General features: G+C 44.8%; 1 protein-coding gene across 5 annotated transcripts in view; it reads right to left on the reverse strand.

The window, feature by feature from the left end:
* PPP6R2 (protein phosphatase 6 regulatory subunit 2) overlaps positions 1-27233 on the reverse strand; it is a 355372-nt gene that overhangs the window by 17182 nt on the left and 310957 nt on the right. For 3 of the 5 annotated variants that reach the window (XM_063926669.1, XM_063926668.1, XM_063926670.1), the window contains exons 21-22: positions 7771-7859; positions 6585-6789 (exon numbers count right to left, since the gene is read on the reverse strand). In XM_063926669.1, coding sequence (XP_063782739.1) covers positions 6585-6789; positions 7771-7859 — 294 coding nt within the window. Of the gene's footprint in view, positions 1-5161; positions 5180-6584; positions 6790-7770; positions 7860-27233 lie in introns of all 5 variants that reach the window. The other 2 variants (XM_063926667.1, XM_063926666.1) reach the window with 1 other exon arrangement.

Below are 27233 nucleotides of genomic sequence, written 5' to 3' on the forward strand. Positions count from 1 at the left end.
GTCCGAGAGACCGTCCCCAAACAATTCCTCATGCTTGTAAGGTAAAACCTCCATGTGCTTTTTGGAGTCGGCATCACCTGTCCATTGCCGAGTCCACAGGACCCTTCTGGCAGAAATCGACATTGCATTTATTCTAGAGCCCAGTAGGCAAATGTCCCTATGGGCATCCCTCATATATAGGACAGCGTCTTTTATATGCCCCAGGGTCAGTAAAATAGTATCCTTGTCCAAGGTATCCAGTTCCTCAGACAGATTATCTGTCCATGCTGCTACAGCACTACACATCCAGACCGACGCAATTGCCGGCCTCAGTAGAGTACCTGAATGCGTATAAACAGACTTCAGGATACTTTCCTGCTTCCTATCCGCAGGATCCTTTAGGGAGGCCGTATCCTGTGACGGCAGGGCCACCTTTTTAGATAAGCGTGTCAGAGCTTTGTCTACCCTAGGGGAGGATTCCCAGCGCATCCTGTCCGTTGGCGGGAAAGGGTACGCCATAAGTAACCTTTTGGAAATCAGCACTTTCCTATCGGGGGAATCCCACGCTTTTTCACATAACTCATTTAACTCATGTGAAGGGGGAAAAGTCACCTCTTGCTTTTTCTCCCCATACATATAAACCCTCTTGTCAGGGACAGGGTTTACCTCTGATATGTACAATACATTCTTCATTGCTATAATCATGTAGCGGATGGCTTTAGCCATTTTAGGCTGCAATTTTGCCTCATCGCCATCGACACTGGAGTCAGAATCCGTGTCGATATCTGTGTCAACAATTTGGAATAGTGGGCGCTTCTGAGACCCTGACGGCCTCTGCGCTGTAGGATCAGGCATGGGCTGAGACCCCGACTGTCCCAAGGTTTCAGCTTTATCCAACCTTTTATGCAAGGAGTTTACATTATCATTTAACACCTTCCACATATCCATCCAATCAGGTGTCGGCGCCGTCGGCGGAGACACGTCATTCATCTGCACCTGCTCTGCCTCCACATAGCCCTCCTCGTCAAACATGTCGACACAAGCGTACCGACACACCACACACACAGGGGATGCTCTATATGAGGACAGGACACCCACAAGGCCTTTTGGAGAGACAGAGAGAGAGTATGCCAGCACACACCCCAGCGCTATATAACCCAGGAATCACACAGTAACTTAGTGTTTACCCAGTAGCTGCTGTATATATGATTAATGCGCTAAATTTATGTGCCCCCACTCTCTTTTTACCCTCTTTCTACCGTGAGTCTGCAGGGAAAAGCCTGGGGAGCTTCCTCTCAGCGGAGCTGTGGAGAGAAAATGGCGCTGGTGAGTGCTGAGGAAGAAGCCCCGCCCCCTCAGCGGCGGGCTTCTGTCCCGCGATTTTGTGTAAAAATAATGGCGGGGGCTCATGCATATTACAGTGCCCAGCTGTATATATGCTGCTTTTTGCCAGGAGGTACTCAATTGCTGCCCAGGGCGCCCCCCCCCTGCGCCCTGCACCCTACAGTGACCGGAGTGTGTGGGTTAGTGTGGGAGCAATGGCGCACAGCTGCAGTGCTGTGCGCTACCTCATATGAAGACCGGAGTCTTCTGCCGCAGATTTTGACGTCTTCTTGTTTCAACCCGCCGGCTTCTGTCTTCTGGCTCTGCGAGGGGGACGGCGGTGCGGCTCCGGGAACGGACGACCAAGGTTAAGTTCCTGTGTTCGATCCCTCTGGAGCTAATGGTGTCCAGTAGCCTAAGAAGCGCAACCTAGCCGCAGTTAGTAGGTTTGCTTCTCTCCCCTCAGTCCCACGTAGCAGAGAGTCTGTTGCCAGCAGAAGCTCTCTGAAAATAAAAAAAACTAACTAAAATACTTTCTTAATAGCAAGCTCAGGAGAGCTCACTAAAATGCACCCAGCTCCTTCCGGGCACAGATTCTAACTGAGGTCTGGAGGAGGGGCATAGAGGGAGGAGCCAGTGCACACCAGTTGTACTAAATCTTTCTTAGAGTGCCCAGTCTCCTGCGGAGCCTGTCTATTCCCCATGGTCCTTACGGAGTCCCCAGCATCCACTAGGACGTTAGAGAAATGGGAAATAATAACCCACTACTACTTATACCATCATAAATTGATAAGGCAGTCCAAGAACGCTGGGACAAATGCATCCTATCTCAGCCTTGGATAGGAACCTAGCCATATATGCCATGGTTACAAACTCTTATTTCCACAGTGATGACTGATGTACTCCACAGGTGTGGCACAGACAAACTTAACATGGAATGAGTAACCTATGTTATGCATGGTCCATTAATTAAGGGGCCTGTATAGAATTGTTTCCAATCTAACTGACTGCAAGCTAAATTCATAGACTAAGGATGCTACCCCAGACAGACAGATGTAGGTCAATACCAGCCGTCACTAGTAGATAAAGACGTCCTCTCAAATACAAAATGAGAGGATGATCAATGCATGGAGAGACCAGCTCAACTGATAAAGGAAATCTAAAAGGTCCATGGCATGAGATATGGAGAGATAGCTGGGGGAGAGATAGCTGGGGGTTTTTTACCCAGTCTCCAGCCAAGGAAAAGAGCACAATCTATCAGGGAATCGATCGCAGTCAGGGTAGGCAGAGCCTCCCCTGTCATACTCGCTGTCAAACTCCTGAGATTTTATATAAAAAGATTAGAATATTACAAAGAAGATATTTATAACATAGACATCCTCTTTGTTTATTGTAATCCTTTTTATAGCTAACACTCACCAGCTTTGTGGAGATCCCTGAAGCTTCAGGGAAACGAGAGATGAGGCAGCAACATCTCTGCTTCGGCTCTACAGTCGGACACCGGGGGTGGGGGCACACTACCGGCAATAAAGCTGCACAGAAAGGGAGCTAATAGAGGCATGCCTCTGAGTGTGGGCCTTGTGTATTGATGGACACTTGGATGTGTTATGTGACCAGGAAGTGCACTGTAGTCAGAACTCAGTCAGCAGCATGAGAAGACACAGGGATGCAGTTAGGAGACTCAATGGACACTGTAGTTTAGTGAAGTGAGGGGAGTTACAGTGAGTAGGGGTTGAGACAGGCTCACAGCATTCAGAACCATCCACATATGTGCCTCCCCAATCACTCACCTCACGTCAGTGCAATCTATATGGTTTAGTGAAAGTACAAGTCAGGGAAGGGCCTGTCTATAGCAAAAGAAGAATGGACAACAAAAGGACAACCAGGTAACGGTAAAGCAAAAAAACTCTATGTGATATAGGAGTGGTAGAGAGAAAGAATGACCAGTTCTAGTGGAGTCAAGCAAAATAACCAGCTGTAAAGGCAGTAGAGCAAAAAGATGAGGTGGTGTAGGGGGTGGTAGAGTCAAAGGATGACTAGATGCAGGGGTAGAGTGTAAAGTCAATGAACGGTAGGAGCACTAGAACAAAACAAAAAATAGTAGAAGAAAAAGACTATGATCAGTAATAGAGAGAAGACTAATGAGGGGGGCAGCGAGAGGATGGTTTGGGAGAAGGGTCTAAGCGAAAAAGAATGAAAGGTTTAGGGAAGAGAATATTATATAATAATACACTCAAAAGTATAAATTAGGCTTAATCCAGGAAACTGTCAAGTAGTGTGTGTTTGGACACCCATTCAAAAAATATAAGTGAAATTAAAAAAGTTATAAATACATTGTTATTGTGATACATTTCTTAATGGTGTTATCATGAGTATATTTTGTTATCACTGTGACCTAGTAAAGAGATATCCAGTAGCAGCTCCACCTCTCCACTGGAGATAACTGAATGCTCAACTTCATACAGTACTGCAATGCAATGTACTGTACGCAATACTCCAGGCACCCATGGCACGGTTTGATTTTATTCTTGGAATGAGATACCCCTTTAATGGCCTGGCATGGTATAGTACTTTGAAATAAACATAAAAATTATTTTTAAATTTCAGGTACATTCATCATTCCAACTGAACCATCCTGCCTCATATAAAAGCCTGATATGATGACCTAACTACTACACCTCCATCCTTCCCACAGTCACCATTTCATCAATAAATCTTCCCTAGAATAATGTACCCAGTCCTTCAATTCTATCCTGCATTCCCAGCCCACCGAAAAGAGCTGTAGTGGGTCAATGGTTGTTGCCACATCTACAGCCACATCTACAATATTCCCTCCCTCAATGCAAGAGAGATATTAAACCAGTCAGAATAACGTAGCTGTGCTTTTCTGTAGACTTTGGTATGCATTATAGCAAATATATAGAATGTGACGGCAAATAAGAACCACTTGGCCCATCTAGTCTGTCCCTTTTTTACCATAGTTTTACCTCAAACCTTATTTAATCCTTATTACTTTGTAAGGAAATCCTTATGTCTATCCCATGCATGTTTAAATTGCTCTACTGTCTTGGTCTCTACCACCTCTGATGGGAGGCTATTCCACTTGTCCACTACTCTTTCTGTGAAGTCATTTTTCCTCAAATTTCCCCTGAATTTACCTCCGTCCAGTTTCAGTGCATGCCCTCATGTTCTAATACTTCTCTTCATTTGAAGAATATTTCCCTCCTGGACTTTGTTAAAACTCTTGATATATTTGAAAGTTTCTATCATGTCCCCCTTTCCCTTCTCTGCTCCAAACTATACATATTGATATTTTTTAGTCTTTCCTGGTAAGTTTTGTGATGTAGGCCATGCACCATTTTAGTTGCCTTTCTTTGTACAGTCTCTAATGTATTAATATCCTTCTGAAGATATGGCCTCAGAATTGAACACAGTAGATGTTATATCATTGCCAGACATCACAATTAAGACACTCACTGCTATACAGTGACCCATAACTGGCAGAATAATGCAAATGCACCATAAAAAAATCCTACGTAATAAAAATGATATATGCACTGTTTTCAAAACTTTTATATTAGGTATACTACTATATGGTACCCACTTAGCAGCTACATTAATGAAGATGTGCAAAACATAATACAAACTTACTGTACAAATGTATGCACTATAATAATGCATTAAACGATCGGAATATAAGAGTAATGAGTTGATGTATGAGATGAGTAGTAATTCAGTTGTATATGGCATAAAGACAGTTTTTCATGCACTTTGATGAGAGTGGGAAACAGAATGAGACTCTCCCTGCTCCTTTAGGCATTTTGAGTACTTTAATCCTTTCCTGACATGCTGTACATACCCTGCAGGTGTAAAGATTCTGAGCAGTACCCACAGCAGGAGAGAGGACATGGTTGAAGAGAGGGAATGACACACGAGAGAATATAGTCAAGAGAGCAGTATACCAAATAGGAAGGCATGGATATGGAAAGTTCAAGTGCTTGTATAGAATATAATGAGAAGCATGTATGAAAGATATGTTAAACAGGAAAAAAAAGTAAACAAATAAAAATAAATAAACATATATATAAATAAATATATATATATATATTTATATATATAAAACGAAATAGAGGAGATGGTGCCAAGGGAGTTATATCAACGCCCTACCTAAAAACGGAACCTTACAGTACTCTCCGGATTAAAATTACGTCAGATAACAAATACTAACATAAAAATTTATTAAAACAACATATAAACCCGACACAAATGTTCATAAGTATACAGAGTTGATACACAATTTGAACAATCTGTTTGTAGTGATGAGGAAAAAGCGTAGATATATCACTACGATTTCCTCCTTCTCCTTATTGTAGATTCGGAGGTAACATCAGATAATAGATAGATAAATAACCCTTATTTATCTATCTATTATCTGATGTTACCTCCTAATCTACAATAAGGAGAAGGAGGAAATCGTAGTGATATATTTACGCTTTTTCCTCATCACTACAAACAGATTGTTCAAATTGTGCGACAAATGTAAATGTATCAACTCTGTATACTTATGAACATTTGTGTCGGGTTTATATGTTGTTTTAATACATTTTTATGTTAGTATTTGTTATCTGACGTAATTTATCCGGAGAGTACTGTAAGGGTCCGTTTTTAGGTAGGGCGTTGATATAACTCCCTTGGCGCCATCTCCTCTATTTTGTTTCATATTTTCACACATTTAGTTCCTCCTAACAGGGAACTTAGAGGATACAGGCAGCCACATAATTAATTAATTTTAGTGTTTTATTTGAAATAGCGCAGTGGGAGAGTAATTCTTGTCATATATATATATATCCATAAATAAATAAATAAAATGTAATTAATAAAACAGTTGTCAATCACTTAAACACTATAGTGAGGATTTTTTATTAGTAAGGTTCAAATAATCCATAATACCTTATCACCTTATTTGTTCTAATACAAGTTAGATGAGGAAAGCAAATAATGATTAGTTGCTAAGGGTTACAGCACATTTGAGCCTTTTATGCAAATTCCAGCGGCTTTAAAAAACGCATTGCAGCATTAATTATATCTGTATTTTTTGGTTAGTTGCTGGTAAAAAGTGCCTCTGAAACATGTCATACCATCATTATGATCTACAGGTTTGTCAAAAGTCAAATATTCGGGAAGCCTTCTGAGATTGGATGCATTTAACTTTCACCTGAATTTGCTATTCAAACATCTAGATTTATTATTATAAATGGAAATCATGTTCTCGTCTTATTTACCTACTAAACGTAGCCTTTTCATTCTTGGTGTCCATGGTGAGTCTTATAGTCTCATGTCCAGCTCCAGTGCTTATGGTCTCAGTGATAATATTGGTCTTTTCTTCCTCCTCACTATCTGAGCCACCAGATGAGCTGCTATCTGAGCCAATAACTGGAGCCTTTCTGGCTACGCAGGCATTCCACACACATGGGGACGGGGCACTGACTGAGTAGAGACAAAACAACCTTAATATAAGAAAAATATCATTTCACTCTCACATTAATATCCATTTTTACAAGATGGGTGTGGAATTTAGTTACACTTTAACCTGATATCAAAACTCAAAGGACCTACTTTGTGAAGTCCATTGGGCGTGCAGTGCAATATGACCTGGTTACATATACAGCACAACCTCATACCATTATAGAACAAGCCATTTACAGTGTTTCTTCTGAAAATACTATTTATCAGGCCTTTATTATATAGGGGCAAGTTATGTGTTTGTGTAGGTGTCTTGCTCATATGCAACTGGAGTAGGACTAGATCAGATTTCCCCCAGCTGTGAGCTAGTGCATGCAACAAACCGAATTACACCCTCACCATACCGTTATTTTATTTTACTAATCTCACTCAGCAAAATGAAATCTCTCTTGTCAAATCTAGGCACAAAGTATTCTTGGTACATGTCAGGGAACAACCTCTTTCCACCTAACGGGATCAGTTTAATTTGCCGGCTGTCGGGACCCTAGGGGTCGGAATACAGACAGTTGGCAATGCCACCAGATGGAATACCGGCGCCTTCCCCTTGTCCAAGGAAGCTACACCACAAGTGCCACCATAATGCTCGGTAAACCCAAGCACTTAGGCGATCATCTAACAAATGAAGCAAAGGAGAACAAATCAAATCCTCACAATATTTCCTATCAACTATATATATTAATTCACATTGTATTCTTTTTATAAACAAACTCGTGTTATCTTGCACCGGTGAGACAAGATAATTCAGTATGCTGCATACTAGAGAAACCCTTGACCAAAAGTTTTGTAAATGTGGTTAAAATAAATAAATAAAGAAAAACACAAATATATCCATATCTATCCACCCATGGAAATGAGCCTATTTATTCTCCACACCCGCAATCTTGCTGTTAAATATTCAGATCATTTATTGTTCTGTTTCTAGGAGTATGTGCAGGTCATACTCACAGAATTTATCTTGGCTCTGCTTGGTATGTCCATCAGAGCCACTGCTCTCAGTATCCACAGGGGAACTGCAGCGGGGACCAGATTCAGAACTGTGGAGAGACCAGGCAGTATATAAGTGACAGCAACCTATCAGCTGAGTTTTACATCATGACAAAACAAGCCAACTGTCAGGGTGCAGACATAAACCACTAAACACAAATACATAATCATTTAAATGAAAATTATATCTGAATATACTGATCTGCATCTTCACTTATTGAAACATTCATGACCACATAAAATTATTTTTGCAATTGCTCTTTCGGTAACAGTGTTTCTCTCACCTTTAAGGTGCAGCCATGTGCCAGCCAACTCCAACTGGCTGTTTTTTCCTATCCATTACCATGTTCAAACTTTAGCATTCAATAAATGCAATCAATCAAATTAAAAATAACCAACAATTAGAAAACCAACTGACAAATAGGGGCCAAATGACAATAATGGACACGCTCAAGTCAGCAAAGAACATCCATCATTTAGTAAATAGCTTTCCATAACGTAGTTCATTCTGTGCAGTTCATATAAAGTGTAGACTAAATCTCTATTGTCATACCATGCATAAATTATGATTATTATTTTCTTTATATTTATCTTCTGTACAGAGCAAAAAAAACCACAATAGCCCATTACAATTGGGAATAAACAGAGTAATAAAAAAAATAAGAGTTATGGTAAAACTTACCCTTGTTAACGCTTTTCCTTTGAGGTCCATAGAATCCACAGGGATGACCTTGGGTATGATGGTGGAGACCAGGTTCAGGCACCAAATAGTTAAGTTTCTTAGCTCCCAAGATGCACTGGTCCTTCTCCCTCATACCCTGCCCACAGCTCAGGACTCCTCAGCTTTATTAACAAGCCCAAGGAAGGAGCTGGAGAGGAGAGAAGGAAGATGGTACACACACAGAAAACACACCCTCACAACAGGAGATGGGAAATGGTGACCGAGAAGAGTAACCCATTGAAGCTAGGTGCGTGGATCCTATGGACCTCGAAGAAAAAGTTAACCAGGGTAAGTTTTAACATTACTTTTATTTTCTTCTTCAGGGTCCATAGGCATCCACAGGTATGACCATGGGGATGTCCTAAAGTAGTTGAATTAGGGAGGGTACACTTCTAAGCTGAGAGGAGAACATTGCGCCCAAATGAGTTATCTTGAGAGGCAGATGTATCAAAGGCATAAAAAATAAGAAACATGTGGACAGAGAACCACGTGGCTGCCTTGCATAGTTGTTCAGCAGATGTGCCACGATGGGCTGCCCACGAAGGTCCCACAGTGAGAGAAGAGTGTGCAGAGACTGTATCCAGCATGGGGAGGTCAGCCTGCGTGTAAGCCTGTGAGATAGTCATGTGAAGCCATCTGGCCAGAGTCTGTTTGTTAGCTGGCCAGGAATCAATAGAGGACAAAGAGTGAATCCGTTTTCAGGAAAGAACTAGTACGGTCCACATAGATTCGAAGAGCACAGACCACATCCAAGGAGGCCTCCCCTACCAAGAGGTCTGGTGATTGGAAGGCCGGAACTACTATTTCTTTGTTAAGATGGAAGAGGGATACTACCTTGGGGAGGTAACCCTATTTGATCCGCAGGACAGCTCTGTCATGATGAAAGATCAAAAACAGAGAGTTGCAGGAAAGCACTCCCAAGTCTGACACCCTTATTGCCGAGTCTATAGCCAAAATTATTTGCCGTTAACCATTTGAGGTCAACAGAGTCCAGTGGGTCAAACGGTGACTGCTGTAAAGCACAGTAGAACTAGAGACAAATCCCACTGGAGAGACAAAGGTAGAATGAATCCACAGTACCCCCAGAAGGAAGGTATGCACATCCAGCAACAGAGCAATCCATTTCTGAGAGCCGAGACCTGTACTTTAAGAAAAGCAAAGCATATGCCAAGATCCAAACCTGCCTGAGAGAAAAGCAATGATTGTGGAAATCTGAAAAACCAGAAGATCATAGTGTCATTGAGCACACCAGTGGAAGTAAGTATGCCATAATCTGTAATAGATATGGGCTGAAGCAGGCTTCCAAGCTCGGAGCATTGTCTAAATGCCAGAACAGGAGAACCCTTCAGACCTTAAGAGGGATGACTCAAGAGCCACGCCGTCAAAGACAGGCGAGCTAGGTCCGGATGTAGATAGGGACCTTGAGACAAGAGGCCTGGACGTAGAGGAAGTGAATGAAAACGTCTCTGGATAGACTGTAAAGATCTGTGAACCAATGGCGCCTGGGCCAGGCCGGAGCTATCAAGATTACGGTGTCGCCTTGCTGCTTGAATTTGTAAAGCACCCTAGGAAGGCGGAAGACTGGAGGGAAGAGGTACACCAAATGGAAAGGCCATTTGACTGCCAATGCATCCATGAAGACTGCCTCTGGATCCCTTGTCCTGGACCCGTATAGTGGCAGCTTGTAGTCCTGTCTATAGAACATGAGGTCTGCTTCCACCCCATTTGTCCACCAGGACCTGAAAAACATCTGAATATAGAGACCACTCTCTGGTGTTCACATCCAAGCGACTGAGGAAGTCTGCCTCCAAGTTGAGGATTCCTGGTATGAAAACTGCGGAGATGACTTGGAGATAGCGTTCTGCCCACTTGAGTAAGTGTGCCACGTCTGTCAGTGCCGAGACACTGCGAGTGCCTCCTTGGTGATTGAGGTAGGCCACTGTGATGGCGTTGCCTGACTGGACTTGAACAGGACAACCCTGAAGAATGTCCTAAGCCAGAGTGAGGGCCTTGTAGACAGCTCGAAGTTCCAGAACATTAATTGGTAGGTCCCTTTCGGCAGGAGTCAAATGGCCTTAAAAGGTACAGGTTGAGTATCCCTTATCCAAAATACTAAATCCCAAATTTGTGGGTCCCCTACTGAGATGATGACATAAATAAATATATATTATTTATAAATAACAGGATTTTAATACCTACCGGTAAATCCTTTTCTATAAATCCGTAGAGGATGTTGGGGACACCAAAAGAACCATGGGATATAGACGGATCCGCAGTCCATGGGCACTTTAAGACTTTCAAGGGGGGCGTGACCTGGTTCCTCCCTCTAAATCCCCCCCCCCCAGACTCAGTTTGGAACTGTGCCCGGAGAGATGGACATTTTGAGGAAAGGAATTAACAACAAGGTGAGCATCAAACCAGCTCACGCCATAAACATGCCGAATAACATGGCATTCAACTGAACACATGCCAACGGACATGAACAAAATTCAGCAATAAGCTGAAGAAACCATAACACAACCTGTGTGTAACCAGAACTAAACTGCAGATACAATACGCACTGGGACGGGCGCCCAACATCCTCTACGGACTTATAGAAAAGGATTTACCGGTAGGTATTAAAATCCTGTTTTCTATTACGTCCTTGAGGATATTGGGGACACCAAAAGAACTATGGGATTATACCAAAGCTCTATAACGGGCGGGAGAGTGCGGATGACTCTGCAGCACCGATTGACCAAACTTTAGGTCTTCATCGGCCAAGGTATCAAACTTGTAAAACTTCCTTGCGAAGAGGAAGAGGCCATGGATCTTCGACTAACAACTCCTGAAGATCCGGGTACCAAATTCTCCTTGGCCAGTCTGGAACTACAAGGAGCGCTGGAATCTGCGATTTTCTTAGGATTCTCAGAACCTTTGGAATGAGAGGAAGCGGAGGGAAAACGTACACCGACGGATACACCCAAGGTGACGTCAGTGCATCCACTGCCGCCGCCTGTGGGTCCCTGGACCGGGAACAATACTTTAGTAGTTTTTTGTTGTGGCGGGACGCCATCATGTCTATGTGGGGAACCCCCCATAAATTTGTTAGTAGGGAGAAGACCTCCTGATGGAGGCTCCACTCTCCTGGATGTAGATCGTGTCTGCTGAGGAAGTCTGCTTCCCAGTGCTTTCTCCCAAAAATGCCAACCGGGTTGTTGGAATTAAGTGTGATTTCGGCAGGTTCAAGAGCCAGCCGTGCTGTTGTAGAAGCGACAGAGACAGTGCAATGTCCTGTACCAGTTTTTCCTTGGACCTCGCCTTTATCAGGAGATCGTCCAAGTACGGAATAATTGTAACTCCTCTTTTTCTGAGGAGAACCATCATTTCTACCATGACTTTTGTGAAAATCCTCGGAGCCGTGGCCAGGCCAAATGGCAACGTCTGAAACTGGTAATGAGTATCCTGGATTGCAAACCGGAGATAACTCTGATGAGGGGGATATATGGGAACATGAAGGTAGGCATCCTTTATGTCCAAAGACACCATGAATTCCCCCTCCTCCAGGCTGGAGATCACCGCTCGGAGAGACTCCATCTTGAATTTGAATTTCTTCAGGAATTTTTTTTAGAGATTTTAGGTTGAGGATTGGTCGTACCGAGCCATCCGGCTTCGGCACTACAAATAGGCTTGAATAAAACCCTTCCCCTTGTTGCGCCCGGGGGACCGGGATCACAACCTGATTTTGACATAATTTTTGTATTGCTCCACAGACTAGAACTCTGTCTGGAAGCGAAACTGGTAAGGGTGATTTGAAAAAACGGCGAGGGGGAACGTCTTGGAATTCCAGTTTGTACCCTTGGGTCACAATTTGTAACACCCAAGTGTCCAGGTCCGAGCGAACCCAAACCTGACTGAAAAGCCTTAGACGTGCCCCCACCGGTGCGGTCTCCTGTAATGGAGACCCGGCGTCATGCGGTGGATTTGGCGGAAGCCGGGGAGGACTTCTGCTCTTGTGAACTCGAGGAGGCGGAAGTTCTCTTGCCCTTTCCTCTACCTCTGGTAGCGAGGAAGAAGTTACCTCAGCCTTTTCTATATTTATTGGGCCGAAAGGACTGCATTTGATAGTGCGGTTTCTTCTGTTGCGCAGGAGCATTAGGTAAATAAGTAGATTTTTTAACAATTCAACAGATTGGTGATTATTTTTCTTTGCGCCTCTAAACACTTTGCAGCCAAGACAACACCATTCAAGGGTACCAAACACTTGAAAATTCTAAATACACAAAAATACACAGAGGTGGTCCACCGGCGCTAAATGTATGCTACTCTTTAAGATTTCTACACCGTTGATTGAAGACCTTGATAATCAATTCAACCTCATAGGAAATTCATTCTTAATTCATTCATTGGATATACCTCACTCACCGACGGTCAGTCGGATTCACCCTTATAAAGGTATCTTTTATTGGAACATCTTATTGGACATCTTTAGGCCATATAGAAAATCACTCACCAGTAATATGAGCCCTATGTTCATCAAAAGGTTTCTTTCTGGCTATATCCGTGGAATCCTAGAGCTTCGTCAAAGAATTCTCCAATGCTGGATCTCGATAAAAACGTGTTTATTCCACAAACAAATCCGACAAAAAATACACACAGAGTTAAAAATAGGGGTTACACTGCTTCACTACACCCAGGATCTCAGATATTCACCAATCACCACCCTATTCCCGGGAAAAAAAGGGGAGATGAGGTGAGTCTGAGAATAAGATCTTACTCCTTAGGTGGATGCAGATGTTAGTTCCTATTATCTTATCACCAACGCGTTTCGGAATATCTCCTTCCTCAGGGTGTGAAGTGTGTAAGCCCAGTACAAAGTATTTATACCCACTGGTCCTAATCATGTGATCACCATCCAATCGCCTTCCAATACTTCGTTTTAACCTAATAAAAGCATTTTCTACTATAATTTACTGGCTTTTCTTCAAGCCACATATTCCCAATTCTTATTTTATCTAATCTCATATCCCCTCAAAATATAAAAACCATTATACATCTATATTTACTTAAAATCATATCAATTGAACAGTATTAAAATCCGGTCTGGATTGCTTGATTTTGCTTGGTTAAAGTCCATGCCACTATTTTTATCATCCAATCTACTACTATCAATGTCCAATCATATTGTGTTTCCCATAATCCCCCCTGGTTTCCACCGAGAGAGATTGGCAGAGTCTGGGCGCCAAAAACTGTTGTCGAGGAAACGGCTTGCTGTCCACCGCGAGTTCCGGAAGTAACTCCCTCCTCTGTATCTCCGGAGGTCTCCAAATCCCCGCCTTTCAATGTGGTGCGTTCTTTCGTCTCATACGTTTTAGACGTTTGGCCGGATGTTCCTGTTGCTTCACTTCCCTTCTCAATGGAACGCAAACAGGAAGTATATGCGTTCCATTGCCGTTTTTTTCCTCGTTTTTCATTACTCTTTCTCTTAGAGGATATTTCAACCCGGGGCCTCATATGGGATATTCATCATGAATATATCCAGGGGGAGATAAATATAAAGATGCCATTAGTGATAAACCTATACATTCCTTATTGGCATAAAACAATCATATTATAATAAGAACATACAAATAAAAAGGATTTGTTCCATAAAAACATACAAATAAAAGGATTTATTTCATAAAAACCATTTAGTCTCAAAGTCTGCATTGAGACCTCTGGGGGTGAGGGTTTTTAACTCATAAATTGTTCTCATTTCCAATTTCGCTAGTTTGATGTCTTTATCATCAGTCCTCCAACTTGATTTAACAGTTTTAATACCATAAAAGCTAACCAAATTATTTATATTACATTGGTGTTGATTCTAAAAGTGTAGTGATACATTGTGAGTTTCTAAACCCTTCTTTATATTTCTTATGTGTTCCCCCAAACAGGTCTTTAACATGCGAGAAGTCCTACCTACATATTGGACTTTGCATGAGCATTCCAACAAGTATATGCAATATTTTGAACTACAGGTTACAAAATCTCTAATTTCACATGTTTTATTGGTTTGACACGATCTATACTCTGTGATTTTACTATTAGGACCCTTACAGGTACGGCACATAATACACGTACCGCACCTGTAGAAGCCCTTTGACGAATTAACCATCAAAGGCTTGGGAATAGATACAACACTTTTGACAACTGTGTCTTTAAGGTTACGTGCCTTCCTATACACAAACTTAGGTGTACTCTTAACATATTTTTTTAAAGGGGGGTCATGCTCAAGAATACCCCAATGTTTAATTATTATTTTTTCCACCTGTTTGTATTGACTAGTAAAGTCGGAAACAAAGGGTATATCTTCCCTATTGCATTTAATATTATTCGTTCTCCTATCCCCCTTTAGGGCCATTTGCCTATCCATAACCAATGCTCTTTTGGAGGCTCCCTCAATAGTATCTTTTTTATAGCCTTTAGCCACCAATTGTTTTTCCAAAATCCCAGCTTGGGTTTTGTACTCTGTTATCTCTGTACAATTTCTACGGATCCTTTGAAATTGGCCGACAGGAATACTGTTCAGCCAATTCTTATGGTGATTACTTGATGTAATATACGAATTGCAATCCGTCGGTTTAACATAATTGCGGGTTTTTAATGCGCCATCTTCCACATAAATATCTAGATCTAAGAAATTCACCTTCAAACTACTCACACTATAAGTGAGTTTAATATTTCTGTTATTTTCATTTAAATACTCACAAAAGGAGTCGAGAGATTGTCGGTCCCCGCTCCAGATAAATAGACGACATACCTTTTTATTTGTATGTTCTTATTATAATATGATTGTTTTATGCCAATAAGGAATGTATAGGTTTATCACTAATGGCATCTTTATATTTATCTCCCCCTGGATATATTCATGATGAATATCCCATATGAGGCCCCGGGTTGAAATATCCTCTAAGAGAAAGAGTAATGAAAAACGAGGAAAAAAACGGCAATGGAACGCATATACTTCCTGTTTGCGTTCCATTGAGAAGGGAAGTGACGCAACAGGAACATCCGGCCAAACGTCTAAAACGTATGAGACGAAAGAACGCACCACATTGAAAGGCGGGGATTTGGAGACCTCCGGAGATACAGAGGAGGTAGTTACTTCCGTAACTCGCGGTGGACAGCAAGCCGTTTCCTCGACAACAGTTTTTGGCGCCCAGACTCTGCCAATCTCTCTCGGTGGAAACCAGGGGGGATTATGGGAAACACAATATGATTGGACATTGATAGTAGTAGATTGGATGATAAAAATAGTGGCATGGACTTTAACCAAGCAAAATCAAGCAATCCAGACCGGATTTTAATACTGTTCAATTGATATGATTTTAAGTAAATATAGATGTATAATGGTTTTTATATTTTGAGGGGATATGAGATTAGATAAAATAAGAATTGGGAATATGTGGCTTGAAGAAAAGCCAGTAAATTATAGTAGAAAATGCTTTTATTAGGTTAAAACGAAGTATTGGAAGGCGATTGGATGGTGATCACATGATTAGGACCAGTGGGTATAAATACTTTGTACTGGGCTTACACACTTCACACCCTGAGGAAGGAGATATTCCGAAACGCGTTGGTGATAACAAGATAATAGGAACTAACATCTGCATCCACCTAAGGAGTAAGATCTTATTCTCAGACTCACCTTATCTCCCCTTTTTTTCCCGGGAATAGGGTGGTGATTGGTGAATATCTGAGATCCTAGGTGTAGTGAAGCAGTGTAACCCCTATTTTTAACTCTGTGTGTATTTTTTGTCGGATTTGTTTGTGGAATAAACACGTTTTTATCGAGATCCAGCATTGGAGAATTCTTTGACGAAGCTCTAGGATTCCACGGATATAGCCAGAAAGAAACCTTTTGATGAACATAAGGCTCATATTACTGGTGAGTGATTTTCTATATGGCCTAAAGATGTCCAATAAGATGTTCCAATAAAAGATACCTTTATAAGGGTGAATCCGACTGACCGTCGGTGAGTGAGGTATATCCAATGAATGAATTAAGAATGAATTTCCTATGAGGTTGAATTGATTATCAAGGTCTTCAATCAACGGTGTAGAAATCTTAAAGAGTAGCATACATTTAGCGCCGGTGGACCACCTCTGTGTATTTTTGTGTAAATAAGTAGATTTACCCGCTGTGGCCGCTGATACTAAATCAGTAAGGCCGTCACCAAACCGTTCCCCACCCTTAAAGGGAAGGGACTCCATATTTTTCTTGGAACCAGTGTCAGCATTCCATTGATGAGTCCATAGCGCACGCCTAGCCGCAACTGACATAGCATTAGCCTTAGCCCCCAGGAGGCCCGCATGTCTTGCAGCCTCTTTCAAGTACGCAGCCGCATCCCTGATATAAACCAGCGTCACTAGGATGCTATCCCTATCCAGAGTATCTAAGGGGGTCATTCCGAGTTGTTCGCTCGCAAGCTGCTTTTAGCAGCTTTGCACACGCTAAGCCGCCGCCTACTGGGAGTGAATCTTAGCATATCAAAATTGCGAACGAAAGATTAGCAGAATTGCGAATAGACACTTCTTAGCAGTTTCTGAGTAGCTCCAGACTTACTCGGCATAGGCGATCAGTTCAGTGCTTGTCGTTCCTGGTTTGACGTCACAAACACACCCAGCGTTCGCCCAGACACTCCTCCGTTTCTCCAGCCACTCCCGCGTTTTTCCCAGAAACGGTAGCGTTTTTTCACACACTCCCATAAAACGGCCAGTTTCCGCCCAGAAACACCCACTTCCTGTCAATCACACTCCGATCACCAGAACGAAGAAAAAACCTTGTAATGCCGTGAGTAAAACTCCAAACTGCATAGCAAATTTACTTGGCGCAGTCGCAGTGCGGACATTGCGCATGCGCATTAGCAACTAATCGCTCCGTTGCGAGAAAAAAATAACGAGCGAACTCCTCGGAATGACCCCCTAAATCCGCAGATAAACTTTCAGCCCATTTTTCAATGGCGCTACTAACCCACGCTGACGCAATAAGCGGTCTAAGCTGCGTCCCCGTGGTAGTAAAAATAGCTTTTAAAGTAGCCTCCTGCTTACGATCAGCCGGCTCCTTAAGAGTCGTCGACTGAGCCGCAGGCAGCGCTACCTGTTTAGACAAGCGTGCTAGGGCTTTGTCTACTGTGGGTGGTATTTCCCACTTATCCCTATCCGCTGCGGGAAAGGGGTATGCCACCTTGATCCTATTAGGAATGAGAGATTTCTTATCAGGTGTATTCCACATGCCATCAAAAAGGTAATTTAGTTCAAAACAACGAGGAAAAGAAACCGAGCGTCTCTTTTCTTTGTAAATAAGGACCCTCGTTTCTGGTGTAAAGGGGTCCTCGTCAATACGTAATATGTCTTTGACAGCCACAATCATATATTGAATACTCTTAGCCAATTTAGGATCTAATCTAGAATCAGCATAATCGGCACCGGTATCAGAGTCCGTGTCGGTATCTGTGTCATCTAATTGGTCAACACCACGTTTTAGTGACCCTTGTAATAAAGCGTCATCTACTGATCTCTTCCAAATCTGCAGTTGAGAGTCAGATTCAGTAAACTTTTGATTTAATAGAGTAACATTAGCATTTAAAGCAGTTAACCAATCAGCAGTCGGCGGTGCCGACAGGACCCCCAAAACATTTGGTGTCCCCAATAAATTATCCCCCTGAGAGGAAAATTCTGCCTCAGACATGTTGTCTCCCTAACAGCACCCAAAAGAAAGCCTGTGAGGGAACAAAAGGAAAGGAGCCAACTCACACCCCAGCGCCAAAGTGCAGGTCTGAAAAACACCCTCAAGTGTCACAGAGCTGCAGCGCTATAATATGTACGTAAATAATCTGCCCCCCCCTCGTTTTATAGCCCCTGGTACTTGGTGCTGTGAGGAAGGACCAGCGCTGCTGCTTGGAGGAGGAAATGGCGCCGAGTGAGCCTGGAGGAAGAAGCCCCGCCCCCAGCATGGCGCACTTCTTCCCGCTTATTTTTACATGTTTATCCTGGCGGAGGTTTTGCTGTACAGATATGCCAGCCTTATTTATGAGGTATTTGTAGCTCACCAAGGCGCGCCCCCCCCCCCCCCTCTCCCCCCCCCCAGCGGTGTGTACAGTCCGGGAGCCTGGCGCGCACTGAGCAAATCACGTTGCGCGGTACCTCTATATGCCGTCTTTGTTGAAGAGAAGATGTCTTTTCCTCACATACTCACCGGTCTTCTGACTTCTGGCTTGAAGAGGGGGGACGGCAAGCTGTGGGAGCGAGCATCCAGGAGAGCCCGGCGTTCATCTCCCCCCTCAGGAGCTGATGGCATCCTGTCAGCAGCAGCAGAGCCCTGAAACTCATTAGAAGTGGGTCTAGACTGCTCTCCCCTCTTTCCCACGAAGCAGGGAGTCTGTAGCCAGCAGATCTCCCCAAAATAAAAAACCTAACATTAAGTCTTTTCAGAGAAACTCTAAGAGCTCCCCCGAGTGCCTCCATCTCGCAGGGCACATTTTCTAAACGGAGTCTGGGGTGGGGGGGGGGGGGGGGGGGGGAGATATAGAGGGAGGAGCCAGGTCACGCCCCCTTTGAAAGTCTTAAAGTGCCCATGTCTCCTGCGGATCCGTCTATATCCCATGGTTCTTTTGGTGTCCCCAACATCCTCAAGGATGTAATAGAAATATATATATATATATATATATATATAAAAAGATTATATACACACACATATATATATATATATATATATATATACACACACACACACACACACACACACACACACATATATATATATATATATATAATACATTTGTCATTATCTCGGTAGGGGACCCAAAAAATGTGGTAATTTGAATTTTGGATAAGGCATACTCAACTTGTATGACTTCCAGTGACTGCTCCCCACCCACGCATGCTGGCGTCTGTGTTGAGAAGGACCCATTCTGGAATCCAGAAATGACGACCCTTGTCCAGGTGGGAGGTTAGCAACCACCACAGGAGGGATATCAGAACTTCTAGAGAGAGGATCATCATCTGGGATTTTATCTGCTTGGCCATTCCAAATGGATAGGATCAGGTCCAGTAGAGGCATGGAGTGGAACTGAGCGTATTCAACCATGTCGAAGGTGGATACTTTAGATCCCAAGCTCTGCATTGCAGAGTGAATGGACACTCTGCGACTGTGGAGCAGCCTGCGCACCCGTAGGTCGGTGTCGCAATCTTGTCCGTAGGTAGGAAGATTCTCTGTACGTGAGTATCCTGAAAAGCTCCCAGATGTACCATCCTCTAAGAGGGGATCAGGAAGATTTTTTCCAGTTCATTAACCAACCGTGTCTGCGCAGAAAGGCTATGATTACCTGAAGATGGCGGCTGAGGACCTCCGGAGAATGTGCCAGAATAAGCAGTTCGCTCAGGTAAGGAAGATTTCTGATTTCCTGACGACAAAGCTGAGCCACCATGACATCCATGAGTTTGGTAATGACCCTCGCAGCCTTAGAAAGTCCAAAAGGCAAAGCTTGAAATTGGAAAAGCTGTTGTAGGACAGTAAACTGAAGGTATTGCTGATGAGAGGGCGCTATAGGTACATGTAGGTAAGTGTTCTGGATGTCCAAAAAGACCATAAAGTCCCCAGGCTGCATAGCTAGAATGCAATAGAGAATTTCCATATGAAACCTGGCCATATTTGTTCAGTTACGTGACATTGAGGATCGGCCTATCGGACCCATTGGGTTTCTGAACAAAAAACTGGATTGACATGTATACTGCAACTTCATGAGTCAAGATAAGCTGCCTGATTAGTGAATAATATATAGTTGGATTTTCCTGCTCCCTCGCCTCTCCCGGGTGCTGGCGAGCGAAGGTGTCCTGGCATGAGGCGGCTACGACAGTAGTCCAGCGTTGCGGGTTCATTGTCCCATTCGCGGCGGGCATCCTAAGGAGTGGAGGTTTACCGGGGATGATTGTTTTAATCCATGTGATATTAAGCCCACAGCATAGAGCTGGTACGAGCAATAGCGCTGTGGTTTTAACATCTGAGTTCTGTTGTGCTTTTAACTGATTAAATTGATCCTGCACTATGGAGCATCCGGTCTGTTTATTGTTTTAGATGGTTATCTCCCGTGGGATTCCAGGATGTTTTTGATGGTTGGGAGCAGCTGTCATATAACAAGAGAGACCAAAGTGCATCTACCCCTCCAGATTGGAGAGTTGGGGAGTGATCTCTTATGAATTAAGATTGGTCATTTTTTATACGTTTTTAAAAATACGGAGCGCACCAGATATAATTTTATTGTATGTATATGTGGGACACTCCTGGATTGCGTTGAGAACAGCAAATGCAAAAGTGTCAAAGGCGCAAAAGTTGATAAATCTCTGGGCAATAGACCATGTGGCCACCTTGCACAGTTGTTCTGCAAAGGCTCCACAGCTAGCTGCCCAAGAGGCACCCACCGAACGAGTGGAGTGTGCTGTGACCCCTGCAAGTATAGGGAGTCTCGCCTACATATAGGACTGGCGAACAGCTAAACAAAGCCACTTGGATCGAACGGACACATTGGAAACTAAGACGGATGATCTCTGCAGCTCCCAACACCGCCTTGACAGTGAGCTCACCAGATTGCACGAAGAAATGGAGACCCTCAAAGAACGACAAGAGGACCAAGAAAATCGCTCGCGTAGAAATAATCTACGCATACGCGGTGTCCCAGAATCGGTCCTCGGACCATCGCTGCCGTCATTTCTGAGAGAATTCTTCACACACATAGCACCAGACCTCACAGACGAAGAATGCCTCTGCGACAGGGCACATAGAGCACTCCGTGCAAAACTGTCTCCTGCCCAACCACCCAGGGATGTTATTATCCGTTTCCATTATTTCCGTTCGAAAGAGAAAATTCTATCCTCCGTTCAAGACTCATCGGAGATTCTGTTTAAGGGTATGCAACTACAGATTTATCAGGACTTAGCCCCCTCCACGATCCAGAAACGGCGGGACCTCCAGCCGGTCACCCGGGTCCTGTGTCAGCATCAGATCAGATACAGATGGGGATTCCCCTTTCAACTTCATGTCTAGGTCAATAACTTTGTCCATTCAGTCAAGACCTTAAACCAAGGACAGGAACTACTGGCAAAGTTAGATCTCCTTCCTGTTAGGCGCCGGGGTCCGCTCGGCCGTGCGGCCCGGCGCCTAGCAACCAGGGACGCCGTGCGCGTTCAGCCGCCGGCTCCCTGGCAACGCTAAGACGCCGGGCGCACGGAGCCGCTCTGACCTTAGCAACGGGGACGCCACGTTCAGCCGCGTTCCCCGTTGCTGGGTCTATTCTCATTACCCTGATTATGTGCTGGCCGTGCAGCATGCAAGCTGCACGGCATTTCTATTTGATTGTCCTGTCTGGATCCTGATTGGAGGGTGCCTGAATAAAGGCACCCTCAGGACTTCTTACAGACGCCGGTGATAGCTTCCTGTTTGCCTGTGTCTGCTGCAGAGAGTTCCCAGTCCCGGTCTTTTCGGTTGTTCCTGTCCTCAGAGATCCTGTACTCGGAAGTTACCATCTGTTCCTGGAGTCTGACCGAGCACCTTTAACATCTGGTGGTGTTCGTGAGTCGCGGCGCAGCCGTGTGTTGCGGCTTGTCCGCTTCTGTTTATTATTTTGTTTAATTGTGTTCTGGAGCCTTGCGGAGGATTCCGCTTCCACAGATCCACTCTGGTGTCCGGCGGTGCCGGATAGGAGTGTCGGATCAGTGGATCCTTGGTTGTCCTTTTTCCTGGCGGCTAGTCCGCACATACCTTTTGATTTAGTTAGTTAGCTTGTAACCCCTGGCCTGGTTGCTTAGTCAGAGGGCCCCTTGTTATCACCCTGTCTCGGACTTCCCCTTGTCTCCCGTTAAGACCTGCGGGGGCATCGGGGTTGGGCAGACATAATCCGCCCTTCGAACGCGGCTGCCATGGGCTCAAGCAACCATAGTCTCGCAGGGGATTTCTGATAACACGGGCGAGACAACGGAGTTAGGGCGCCAGGGGTTACTAGGCTATCCAGCTCCCACAACCAGCTTATTTTCCTGTACTCAGATCCCTGCCATAAGATCTCCTCCGGTCTGGAGTACAGGAATCATAACACTTCCAGCATCATCCGTAGTCGACACGGTGACTTCTTCATCTAAATCACCGCACCCTCCGCCACCCCTTCCCGACTGGACGAGGGTGACCCGACAGCGCAATGTGGACAAAGACCCTCCCTGACCTGGGGAGCTCCCCGCTGTAGATTATATGCGTAATGTTGGCGCAACAATTCCGCGCCTCGAACTGAGCCAGAGCCGTGGAAGATTCGACCTCCATCCATATGCCAGTGTCGTAACTATCCTCAGTTATTGCTGTTATAATTAAGTCATACTTGTTTGCACCCCTGTGGTTTCCCTTCTCCCTCCCCCCCCCCCCACCCCTATAATATATATATATTTTTTTTCCTCCTTCTTCTCTTCTCCTCTTCCCCAACCCCTTCCTTCTCCCCCCTTCCCCCTCCCTATCTTGAATTTATGTTTGAGGTTCTTGTTGTCTGGACGCAGTTCTCATTGTCCTATATTGTAATATGTCAGATATAGATAAAAAACGGCCAAAGCCAATCCCAACCCTTGTGGCCCGGGCACCCTACGCCCTCCCACATGGTACCCTGGTTACCCCCCCATAATCCCTTATTGTTGCTTACAATGTTACTGTTGCAATGCTTTTTCCCTGGCGGTCCCCGAATGGGACCCACAACCTTAGGGATGTTTCCCCGTTTGGGGTGTTTCTTCTTCTTCTCTATGTTCCTCTTTCTCTCTCTCTTCTGGCGACCTCTGCCTGACCTTCCCGCTCCTTTTCTTGCTTGGCCCAGAGGGGTGGCCCTCTTCTGGCGCAGACGGTACGTTACTGGACCTTTAGGGCAACATGCCATACTCCCCCACGTAAATAGCCATGTCCCTTAAAATATTCTCGGCCAATGTAAATGGCCTAAACTCCCCTAGGAAACGCACCGTGTTCCTGAGCGCCTGCAGACGAGAGAAAGTCGACATAGCATTTCTCCAGGAAACACACCTCACCGGTCCCCATACCCAGCTTAAGGGCAAATGGTTCTCCCAGTCCTACTTTGACTCGGCAGACTGTAAAAAATGGGGTGTGGCCATATTAGTTCGCGGTAACATCCCGTTTACTCACTCTAGGACAGTGACAGACCCAGAAGGACGGTTCCTCATGGTAATGGGTACCCTCCGCTCAATGGCTCTCACACTGGTCTCCACCTATGCCCCCAACCAAGACCAGTCTCTGTTTTTCGACTCTCTCTCTAAACGCTTATCACGGGAAGCACAGGGAAGCATTATCATGGGTGGCGATTTTAACACCATAATCGACCCGCTGCTAGATAGATCTGGCCCCCCCCCTCACGCTTCTATAACGACCCTTCCTCGGGCCTCCCGCACACTTACCGCCATCATGAAACATCACGGCCTCTGTGACACTTGGCGTTCCCAACACCCTCACACCAAAGATTTCACGCATTTTTCAGCCCCACATCAACACTACTCCAGGATCGATATGATCCACATCTCCTCTGCCCTCGTACCACTGATCTCGGACACGGGCATTACACCTCTGTCATGGACGGACCACGCTGGGGTCTATCTCCTTATAGACATATACCGCGCACCGCGTAGGAGATATAAATGGCGTCTGGACGACTCGCTTCTACAACACCCCTCAGCATTAGAGGAAACCAGACTAGCAATCACACACTACTTCACCGAAAACACATCTCCCGACATCTCGCTTAATGTTCTCTGGGAAGCCCATAAAGCTACGATTCGCGGAGCCTTACTGGCAAAATCGTCAGCACTTAGGAAAAAAGCAGCGCAGGAGATATCCTCCCTCGAATCAGAAATAGCCACCCTACTATCCAAACATAAAGCATCCCCCAATCCCTCCCTGCTCACCCAGATAGATTCCCTTCGGGGACAACTTAACACCCTTCTATCCAACCGCGCGGCACTGATCCTCCGGAAGCTGCAACAACGCTTCTATGATAAAATGGACAAAATAGATTCCCTACTGGCCAACAAACTACGTCGCAAGCAAGCGTTGGGTGCAATAGATAAATTGTATTCGTCGCGAAGGGGAACCTATACATATGACCCTGAAGTGATGGCCGAAGACTTCCGTTTGTTTTATAGCTCCCTTTATAACCTACCTGGCCCATCCCAGCAGTCTCCTGAAGAGACTGGGGGAGTGCGCTCATACTTGTCTGATACCCCCCTCCCAACCCTATCGGATTCTCAGTTGGAAGCCCTTAATTGTCGAATCTCGGAGGAGGAGACAATAGCCGCCATACGATCTATGCGCTCGTCGGCCGCTCCAGGTCCGGATGGTTTCACAGCCCAATATTATAAACTCTTCGCAAAGGAGCTGACCCCACACCTAACCTCCCTATTTAACGGTATTCTTGAGGGAGCCTCCTTCCTGCCAGAGACCACCCGGGCCGACATAGTGGTAATCCCAAAGCCCGACAAAGACCCGACTAGTTGCCTGAACTACAGACCGATTTCACTATTGAATGTCGACCTGAAGATATACGCGAAAATATTAGCTAACCGTCTGGGTCCCTTGATGCCCGGTCTGGTCCATCCGGACCAGGTCGGCTTCATCCCTGGACGCCAGGCACCTGATAACACTAGAAGGGCCATAGATCTAATATACTCGATTCAAAAAAGGAAATCTCCCTCTCTCATTCTGGCTCTCGATGCGGAAAAGGCCTTCGACCGTATATCGTGGTCTTTTACCTTTGCAGTCCTTGACAAAATGGGATTCTCCGGAGAATTTTTGGAAGGGATCAAAGCACTTTACCGCTCCCCATCGGCCCAGGTTATGGTTAACGGTGTCTCCTCCTCCAGTTTTGGGATTGCCAATGGTACCAGGCAGGGATGCCCCTTTTCCCCTTTAATCTTCGCACTAGTCATGGAGCCCCTAGCAGCAAGAATCCGTAACAACAATACTATTCGTGGAATATCCACAGGCCTATCCGAACATAAGATAGCGTTATATGCCGACGATGTCCTGATCTCCCTCACAGACCCAGCCCAATCTCTCCCCGCCCTCTTATCCGAGATCAGCTCATACTCCCAGTTCTCTGGATATAAAATAAATGTTAACAAAACAGAGGTCCTCAACTTTTATATCCCAGCAGCTCTCAAACAAGACCTTCAGAACACCCTCCCCTGTAACTGGTACACAAAGAAAATCAAATACCTCGGTGTGTACCTGACCCACCATCACCACCAACTTTTCCAAGCAAATTATCCCCGTTTATTGCAGACAATCAAGGAGGATTTGGTGGAATGGTCCAACTACTTTATATCATGGATAGGCAGAATTAACTCCGTCAAGATGAGCGTACTCCCCCGACTTCTGTATTTATTTCAGACCCTCCCGATTTATGTCCCTACCTCCGTGTTCAAGACCCTGCAACGCCAATCCTCCCTTTTTATCTGGAACCATAAGCGTCCCCGCGTTAGACTTAAATTGCTTCAACGCCCCTCCAGAGGCGGAGGCCTGGGTATTCCGGACTTTAAGAAATATTTCTATGCTGCACAACTTGCTCAATGCGCACAATGGTGCAACGAGGGAGGGACACGAAAGGTCTGGGTGGGAATAGAGGCAGAGGAGACGGGCCTAGCTACATTATCCTCCCTATTGTGGCTTCATCAGAACCAGCGCCCGCGCGCGGCCCTCTCGCACCCCGTAGTAAGTCGCTCATTAGTGACATGGGATCTGACAAATAGACGGTTCAGTTTAGCCCCATACCCATCCCCGCTAATTCCGTTATTTCACAACCCAGCCTTTCCTCCAGGCATGGGTAAAGCCTCGCATACATTTTGGCGCTCGAGTGGTATACTATATGTTAACGATATCACCTCCAATGCTACTTTCCCACAATTCGCGGATATCCGTGAAGGAACAGTAATCCCCTCTTCGGACTTCTTCCGCTACCTACAAATCAGACACTTCCACTCCACCATTACCACTACCCTCCTCCACAGACATTTATCCCCCTTCGAATACATTAGCTGGAAACGCACCAACACTAAGGGCCTCATATCAGATATTTACACCTTACTTGACGACTACCCCAATACATCCCAGGCCCCTCACGAAGCGGCATGGGAAGAGGAACTAGGAGTAACTATAGACAATGAAGATTGGGTAGATATATGGGACAATGCGGCTTCCAGCTCTATCTGTGTGAGAATTAAAGAAAACATCTATAAACTACTCTACCGCTGGTACTATGTCCCTGCCCGTCTACACACTATGTTCCCCGACACTCCAGATGGTTGCTGGAGGGGTTGCACGGACAGTGGTTCTTTCTTACACATATGGTGGGCCTGCCCTAAAATTCACAAAATATGGGGTGAACTCATTACATTGCTTTCGCGCTTATTTGACATCTCTATCCCCCCTGACCCCCAATACTTCTTGCTCCCCATGTCTCTTCCAACCCTCAATAGACACCAAAACAAACTATTTCGACATGTAGTTTCTGCAATGACTTGCCAAATTGCCACAGACTGGAAGAACCTGACCCCCTCACCAATGCCGGTGATAATCTCCCGGATATGGTATGTCCACAAAATGGAATATATGACCGCAGTCATACGTAACACCTCGAAACAATTTGACAAAGTATGGTCC

This window comes from Pseudophryne corroboree, chromosome 6 (assembly GCF_028390025.1).
Source record: "Pseudophryne corroboree isolate aPseCor3 chromosome 6, aPseCor3.hap2, whole genome shotgun sequence".
Taxonomy (NCBI): domain Eukaryota; kingdom Metazoa; phylum Chordata; class Amphibia; order Anura; family Myobatrachidae; genus Pseudophryne; species Pseudophryne corroboree.